Below are 9,443 nucleotides of genomic sequence, written 5' to 3' on the forward strand. Positions count from 1 at the left end.
ATATATCTGAAAACAGCTCCTTAAAATATGGAACTGCAATGAGGGTTAAGTTTTGATACAAAGTGAAGCAGAATTCCCTGAGCCCATATCTAACGTGGTTGCTGAAAATACATCAATTAGAATACAAGGAGGCTTGAAACTTCTGGGAAGTGCTGAAATGAACAGAGATAAAGGCCAAAGAGAAAGGTAGGGTACTTTATTATTTGTTTACAAAGATGAGTTTGTAAGAGTCCATCTGTTCCTAGATGTTGCCTGAGCTAGTTACATTACCAAAAACCCAGAGAACATAAACAAGATTAGGAAGACAGTTGGTAAATTAGCAGGGAGAATGATTGGAATGAAACAGCAGGAATCATTCAAAAGAGAAGTCAGAGACAAACTTTAGGTGACTGAGTGGCACTAAGAAGACTGGGTAGACCAGGCTGCAAAGAAAGCAATACCACAGATCTCTTCTCCTGGGCTCTGTCCTTGACCAACACTACAGCAGAACTCAATCAGGTTCATGCTCAGGTTCCAGAAAATGGTTCTTTATACCACTTCAAAGGTTCTGGAAACACAATGCATAAGAGTCTCAAAACTGGCTAGAAACTCTTTTCCTATAGAAGAGAGATCAGTGGAGTAGAGTAAAGGGATCAAGGAAGAGGGAAGGGAAAGGGGAAGAAGGGTAGAAAGGATGTACACATTTTTCTATGTATATCTATGAATATGCCCCAACCAATTGCAACTTCATGTATATCCAGAAGGCAAAAATATAAAAATTATAAATAAATAGAAGTCAAAGAGGAAGTAGTGAGGACTGAATCAGAGAAAATTACATTCCATGCTTGATTAATTATAGTAAAATGAACCCCAGTACAATGTTTCACTAATACTATGTATACTAAAATGATCTCATAAAAAGAAATACTTTTCATTCACAAAGTATAAGAACAAAAAAGATAAGGTGCACCTTTATACTCTAAATTTTTCACCTTATTTAGAGATAAATGAGCACAAAGAAAAAATTAATTCTAAAATGAATGTGCTGTTGTTAAAATTCATTACAACAACATTAAATGATCAACATAAAATTCTAATTAACAGATCCTCCTTGATTTTAAAAATAGAAAATGACAGTATGGCAGGGGAAGGCAAAGAAAGGTGAAGATGGGAGAAGAGAAGTCTAAAAGTGTCATAGTTCTTCCAGAAAAAGAACAAAAAATAGAGTGTCACCTCCAGGCAGGCAATACTATTAATAAAATGCATTTTGCACATATGATTTATGTTTTGTTTGGTTTTTATTTGGCATTTTTACTAATGCAGATTGTCATCAGAGAATTACAAGCATAAGATCTATATTCAAAATTTCCTGTAGAAACCTTCTTGTAAGATGTCAATGGTATGGGTATTTTCAATGAGGTAATTGATTTTCAGGTAAAGGAATATTAAGTGCACTGAGCTGTCTGGCTGGGATGTCACCAGTCAGGATCCAATGCTGGCTTCTTTTGACACCTCTCTTCAGGTCCACTCACTTGTGACTTGGCACAAGGCAGGGATGAGAAATCATACAGCAATAACAACATTCATCCTGCTGGGATTGATGGATGATCCAAAACTACAAGTTCTAATTTTCATATTTTTGTTTCTCACTTACATGTTGAGTGTGGCTGGGAACCTCACCATTATCACACTCACACTTTTGGATTCTCATCTTAAAACTCCCATGTATTTTTTCCTCCGAAATTTCTCTTTCCTGGAAGTCTCATTCACCACTGTTTGTATTCCCAGATTCCTGTACACCATGACAACTGGTGACAACACTGTTACTTACAATGCTTGTGCCACCCAGTTATTTTTTGTTGTCCTCTTTGGAGCAACGGAATTTTTTCTCCTGGCTGCCATGTCCTATGACTGCTATGTGGCCATCTGTAAGCCCCTGCACTACACAACCATCATGAGCAACAGAGTCTGTGCTACACTCGTCCTCAGCTGTTGGTTTGCTTCTCTGATGCTCATCCTCCCACCCCTTGGCATAGGCCTCCAGCTGGAATTCTGTGACTCAAATGAGATTGATCACTTTGGCTGTGATACATATCCTATTCTAGAGATAACCTGCTCAGACACAGTGTTTATAGAGAAAATAGTCTTGACTTCTGCCATACTGACACTAATTATTACCTTGGTGTGTGTCACTCTCTCCTACACATACATCATCAAGACCATTCTAAAATTTCCTTCTGTCCAACAAAGGAAAAAGGCCTTTTCCACCTGCTCCTCCCACATGATTGTGGTTTCCATCACCTATGGCAGCTGCATCTTCATCTATGTCAAGCCTTCAGCAAAGGAAGGAGTGGCCATTAACAAGGTGGTGTCCATCCTCACTACTTCAGTTGCCCCTTTGCTTAACCCTTTCATCTATACACTTTGAAACAAGCAAGTAAAAGCAGCTTTCAAAGACACAGTAAAACGCATTGTATTTCTCTCAAAGAACTGAGAGCCTACTGATGTTTGCTGAGGTACTTACATTTAAATCTGAATAACTGTGAGCACGTTCATGAAAATGACAAACATGGCTTCTTCCAATTTGGTAGACTCATCAAGCTAATGTTCTCCCTGGAACATTTTTCTCTTATAATCCAAAAACCAAATCAAATAATTTATTTTGCCTTCTTTTAAGTTTCCTTTATTCAGAATGGTTTCTTAAATAATTGCATGCACCAGAGATTGGTCAAAGACCCAATGTCATTAAAAGGAAATGCAAAGCAGAAGTTGCATCTCTGGCCATATGCCCTTCTTATGATGTGGAATGGAAATATCCAGAGACCACTTCTCACTTCTGTGAGACATAAATTTACAGACAACAAGCTCTGAATTTAGAAGCATTATGACTAAATTTTGGTTGGGTAAGTTCTGTAACTATTCAGATTTTCAGCACCTCTTGATTCAAGAACTTTAGAGTTTAGGAATATTGATCAAGTTACCAAATAATTTCATTATTTGGAATGTATATCATAAGATGTCAAAGATAAAATCAGATTATGAAAAACATGGATGGATCTAGAGAAGAGGGACAGAGAAGGAAAAACAAATACTAGGCATGCACATAATTGGAATCCTATAACTGATAAACACTTTTTTGTTGTTTTGTGATTTATAATTACAAAAATAAACTTTTATAGTACATATGTAACTATTGTCTATGGATATCAAACATAAAATAATTCAGCTATGCTTTATATGTGGATCAGACATATAAAATGTTCATATTATGGCCATAGTATGACTAAAATCTTCCTTTATACTTCAAAAATATTGAGAAAAAAATCAGACTATTGCCAAAGGGCATTCTTCTTTTTGCCTTTCTAAGACACCAACAAAACACAACCATGTGTCCTCTAATTTCTGATGATTAATTTGAGCATATATCTATGTGATATATATATATATATATATATATATATATGTGTGTGTGTGTGTGTGTGTGTGTGTGTGTGTGTGTGTATTCTGAGTTAATAATTTCACCCACATTGTGAGTTTTTAGCAAGCATAATTTATGTGCAGAATAATAGGCCCCTTCTGGAGCTGGCCTGCTCAGACATAAGCCTCTTAGGATGGTCCCGCTCCTGGCTGTAGTGACTCTAGTGATTACCTTAATTCTGGTGACAGTTTCTTATACATACATCATGAGGACCATTCTGACGATCCTCTCTGCCCTGCAAAGCACAAAGGCCTTTTCCACTTGCTCTTCCCACATGATTGTCATCTATCTGTCTTATGGCAGTTGCATGTTTATGTGCATTAATCCCCCTATAAAAGAAGAAGGTATTTTCCTTTCAACAAAGGAATAGCTGTGCTCATTACTTCAGTCACCCCCATGTTGAATCCCTTCATTTATACACTAAGAAACCAACAAGTAAAGCAAGTCTTCAAAGACACTTTCAGAAAGATTGTGAAGTTTTAAGAAAAAAAAAAAGAACACGCTTCAATGAAAAATGTATTTGCACTTCATAAATATGTATTGAGAGTCTACTAAATTTCAAGGGTTGAACTGGCTCTTGAAGATAAAAATACAGAAATCATATGTTCTAATGTTCAAGGAATCTACAATCTAGAGTAGAGATAAGGTATATAGACTATACATTTTTTGATAAATTTACAAAAAAAGAAATGAAATGACATAGTAAGTGTTACTAGAGACAGGTGAATGATCCAGCAAAGAACAGAAAGACTTAACTCTTCTTTACAGAAATGACTTCAACTTTAAGAAGGAAAACACTGCTTATTAAGTAGAAGTGGTGAAGAATCTGGGGTGATGAAGAAGGCCAGAGCATAAAGTATGTAACTGCAAACTGTGGGGTTAGTTGAGTGTTGTGAGCAGAGGAATGTTAAGAAATGCCTTATGAGCCTGGTGCAGTGGCGCACACCTGTAATCCCAGCAGCTCAGGAGGCAGAGACAGGATTTCGAGTTCAAAGCCATCCTCAGCAAAAGACAGGCACTAAGCAATTCAATGACACCCTGTCTATAATTAAAATACAAAATAGGACTGAGGATGTGACTTAATGGCTGAGTGTCCATGAGTTCAATCACCAGTAATCACTGCCCCCCCCCAAAAAAGAAAAAAGAAACTCCCTGTGGCCATCAGCATTGTGAGGCACTGACCTTGTTCCTCAGTCCCAGAGACTGTGCTTCCATTAAAGTGTAATTTCATTTCTCTCCTTTATCATTTAGGTCTCAGTTATACCCATTGCAACTTCAATCCTTTTGTAAGAGGAAAATGAAAGGAAAGAGTATACATTTAGTCCACTTCATTCAAATTAGAAAAAAAAAAACTCTCTAGATTTTGTCACCTTACATACCCACTTTCTAGAGATTAGGGTTAAAAGAGGCTCCTAGAGGAAGGTTGGAGGCCTCTCTGTTGGTGCCTCTCCTTGACAGAATCTATTGTTTATTTTCTTAGATGACATACTTTTAAGTTAATAGCAAGAGATTTTCTCTCTCTTTGATAGTTTCTGGTGATGTTTTTATTTATATGCATTCATTATAAACATTAATGGGGTTCAGTGTCATATTTCAACTACATGCAAACACTGTACATGGATCAATTCCTTTATCCTATTATGGTTTTATTTTCATCCTTTTGTTTATATTGATTAGATATTAGAAAACACAAATTTTTTGATCTGCTGTATTCCATTAATTTCTTCAAATATACTGCTTTTGTTACTAACATAAACCACCACGGATATCTATTCTGTGAAGTGAAAAATAATAATAGGTATGGATTTAGTTTTACATCTAGAATATTCCAAACTATGAGCCTTAGAAAATAGCTGGAATAAACTACCCTACTAAAGAAAACTCAGCAAATGGATTCAGGGTAACAACTTAAATTTTAACAGATGCTGGTAGGGCCTTAATTTCAATGGAAAAACATTTGTTTTTTTTTTTAATCTGAGCATGTCTATGTAGTTTAATGATATCTTAACACGTTGTGGGAAGTTGTTTACTGTTTTAAGTACAAATGCAATATAACCCAGGATATTAATATACTTTATATGTGCTAAAATGAGCATGGTAATTCTCAAGTATTTAAGGTAAAAGCTGGATTGTACTGATCATGAATACAAATTGTCAGACCCCCCACAGAAAGTATTGGAGCATGTATAGTATTTCTGAATAAAAAGCCTTATATGGAAAGCCTCTGCAATTTTGAATGTCTAGTATTTAATTTGATTTTCAATTCATTCCAGATTCATTGAGGTACCTTTTAACTGATACAGAATATTCTTAAACAGTCACACCTAAGTTCCTCCATATCCAAATTTCTTTCAAAACCTGTGTGGTAAAGTAGAAGCAATGCCACACAGTGGTTTAAAACACAGGCTTTAGTTCAAATCTCAGACTCTCAATGATCTATCAGAATTACCTAGAGTTATTGATGTTTATAAAGCTTATCTTTCTCAACTCTAAAATATGAATATTAACAGTGTCTATTTATAGGGTACTGGGAAGAATAGATATTAAATTGATTGCTTTAATATAACTAGGACTATAAAACGTTGGCCATTCTACTTGAAATTCTTCTGCAATAAGACACATATATTCTACTCCTCCTGTGTCTGATTCCATGCCTAGATCACCAGATCAGTGAAATTCTTGCCTATGTTCCAGATAAAGACATCAGAATAGTCAGTAACAAATCATTAGGATGTGGTTAACATTAGCCTCATGTACACAGAATATCTTTGGGAGAGAGGAAATGTATAAATATGCTGGGAGAGAGTGGTAAGCACACCATGTAAGTCAAAGCTTAAAACCACAAGGCAGGACATCACTATATTCATAAAAATGTTTAAGGTCTAATAGTTAAGACATGCATTCATTTTAACTTGATTTCTGTGACTGGAGAGAGTCAGGAGTCTACTTTCAGAATTCTGCATGTTGATATCCAATTCTCCCAGCACCATTTAGGGAAAAACTGTCTTTTCTCCAATGTGTGTTCTTAGAATCTTATCAAAAATCAGTTGGCTTAGATGTGTATGTTTCTGTTTTCTTCTAGGCTATTTTGCTCCACTGGTCTATGTCCCTGTTTCTATGCCAACACTATGCCATTTTGATTACCATAATGTTACATGTGTTTTCAACTTAGGTAACAGGATGACTCTGGCTTCATTATTTTCTGAATGGCTATTTGGGTTGATTGATTTGGCTATTTGGGGTTTTCTGTGGATCCACACAAATTTCAGAATTGTGCTTTCAGGTTTTGTGAAGAAGTCGTTGGCATTTTGATAGAGATTTTATTTAAATGTAGATGGTTTGGGATATTATAGACACTCTAAAAATATTGATTCTTCTAACCCAAAAACATAGGATATCTTTCCATTTTTGTATGTGTGTTCTCTTCATCTTCTTTCATCTAAATTTTATAGTTTTTATTATATAGAGAGATCTTGCATTTCTTTGCTTAAATTTATTCATAAGCATCGAATTTTAACTATTATAAATAAAATTTCTTTCTTGATTTCTATTTCTAAAAATTTGCTATTGGTGTATTCAAATGCTATTTATTCTGTATGTTCATTTTGTGCGCAACTTGAATGAAATTGTTACTTCTAGTTAGTTTTGGAGGCAGTTTGGAGGTCTTTCTTTTTATATATAAGGTAATGTCATCTTCAAGCAGTGACAGTCTGATATCATCAGAGTGTGTGACCCACTGCACTATATCAGAGGCAGAGCCCAGTCCATATACTACTCCCCCCAACTCAGGCTGCTCCATTTGAGACCCAATCTCACTGTGTTCTTCCCCCAGTGCAGTGAATGAGTTGCTCTGCTGAGCTGCTGCTATGCTGCCCCCCAACTGTGCTTCCCATGGAGACTAAAAGGTACAGGCTGCACAGACTGTGATGCATTACCTAGGCACATTAGAGTGACCCCAACCCACACACAGGCACTAGAGTCTGGCAGGGGCATGACACATAGCACAGGCAACCTTCCCAAGTTGCCAGTGAGCTGCATTACACCAGTCTGGTGCAAGTAGAACAGCCCCACCCTTGGGCAACCTGTGGATACTGTCAGGTGACCTCCTGCTACGATGCTTGCATACAATAGATGATTAATAGAAAAGTGAGAAATAGTTGATAGAAAGATGACAGAACAATGATAGATACATAATAGATAGAACCAAATAATATTTTCCCCTAAGATGGCATAAAATTAAAAAGCTTCTGCACAGCAAAAGAAAGAATTAGGAACCTGAAGAGAGAACCTACAGAATCAAAGAAAATCTTTGCTCACTACTCGGTGTCAGAGGATTAATATCTAGAATATATAAAAAACTAAAAAGACTTAACACCAAAAATCTAATAACCCAATAAATAAGTGAGCAAATGAACTAAACTCTTCTCAAGATTAAAAAAAAAATACAAATGGTCAACAAATAGATGAAAAAATTTTTAACATCATTAGGAATTAGGAAATGTAAATCAAAACTACACTGAGGGCTGGGCACAGAGGATCACACCTGTAATCCCAGAAGCCTGGCTTGGAAAGCTATAGAAGGAGGATTGTGAGTTTAAAGCCAGCCTCAGCAAGGGTAGGTACTAAGCAACTCAGTGAGATCCTGTCTCTAATAAAATATAAAATAGGGCTGGGGATGTGGCCCAGTGGTTGAGTGTCCCTGAGTTCAATCCCTGGTACCAAAAAAAAAAAAAAAACTACACCGAGATTTTATCTTATACCATTCAGAATGGCAAGCATCAAGCATACAAATAATAATAAATTCTGGAGAAGATGAGGAGAAAAAAGAATACTTTTACACTGTAGTGGGATTGTAAATTAGTACAATTATTATGGAAAATCAGTATAGAGTTTCCACAAAAGACTAGGCATGGAGCCACTATATGACCTAACCATACCAGTCCTTGGTTTTTATCCTGAAGAAGTAAAGTCATCACTCTATAGTGATCCATGAATATTATGGATATAGCAGCAAAATTTCCGATAGTCAAACAGGGAACCAGTGTTGAGCTGTCCATCAGTGGATGGATGGATAAAGAAAATATGATACTGATGTGCTTAGCACATACATACAGAGATAGAGAGAGAAAGAGAGAGAGAGAGAGAGAGAGAGAGAGAGAGAGTGTGTGTGTGTGTGTGTTTATTCCATCATAAAGAAAAATGAAACTATGTCACTTGCAGAAAAATGGATAGAATTTGAGGCCATTATGTCAAGTGAAATAAGCCAAACTCAGAAAATCAAAGATTACATGTTTTCCCTCATATTTGGAAGCTAGAGAGATAAAAGGGAAAAAGGGGGGGCAGGGATTTCATGAAAAAGGAAATCATTAGAGAAAAGGAAGGAGGAAAAATTTGGGAAGGAACAGGGAAGTGCCAGGGAGTGATAATTGCCTAATACATTGTTCTGTTGTGTGCAAGCATGAGTCTGTAACAACACCATGTATGTAACAACATGGAAAGACATAACAGTATGTCCAACTGTAATGAACCAGTGACAAAATGTGGAAGGAGTGAAAAAAGAATCCCCGTAAAAAGATGAACATCCTGACAGTTTTTACAATATGTATGAACCTAGAGATCACTACTCTAAGTTAAATAACTCAGACTCTAAAAAAGATCATTGTTTAATCTCTTGTATGAGGAATGTAAAATAGGTAAAAAGCAGAATACAAGCAGAGAATAGAATAGTGGCTGTGGGTGGGAGAAGCAGGGAGATGTTGGTCCAATGGATACAAACTGTGCTAAGCAAGACAAGTAAGTTCTGGAGAGCTAAGGCACAACAATATGACTATACTTAGCAATGGCATGGCATAAATTTTTAATGTGTTAAGAGAGTGAATTTCAAGTGTCATCATCACAGAAAGACAGAAAATCTATGAGGCGAGAGGAAGAAAAAATAGGCAGCAGCAATGGCAACTCTGCTGCCTAAAAGAAAGAAATTTTAATA

The 9,443-nt window shown here is 36.2% G+C and overlaps 1 protein-coding gene across 1 annotated transcript; it reads left to right on the forward strand.

Annotated features, from left to right (window-relative positions):
- Positions 1–1,534: 1,534 nt before the first annotated feature.
- LOC143396999 (olfactory receptor 6C2-like) lies at positions 1,535–2,407 on the forward strand. Its single transcript, XM_076852996.1, has one exon. It carries the CDS (start codon positions 1,535–1,537, stop codon positions 2,405–2,407), a length of 873 nt encoding a protein of 290 aa, XP_076709111.1.
- Positions 2,408–9,443: the final 7,036 nt, after the last annotated feature.

Source organism: Callospermophilus lateralis, chromosome 4 (genome assembly GCF_048772815.1).
Source record: "Callospermophilus lateralis isolate mCalLat2 chromosome 4, mCalLat2.hap1, whole genome shotgun sequence".
Taxonomy (NCBI): Eukaryota; Metazoa; Chordata; class Mammalia; order Rodentia; family Sciuridae; genus Callospermophilus; species Callospermophilus lateralis.

Bases quoted from the DNA above. Each gene is read 5' to 3' on its own strand.
- LOC143396999 (XM_076852996.1), top strand. From the start codon at position 1,535: ATGAGAAATCATACAGCAATAACAACATTCATCCTGCTGGGATTGATG.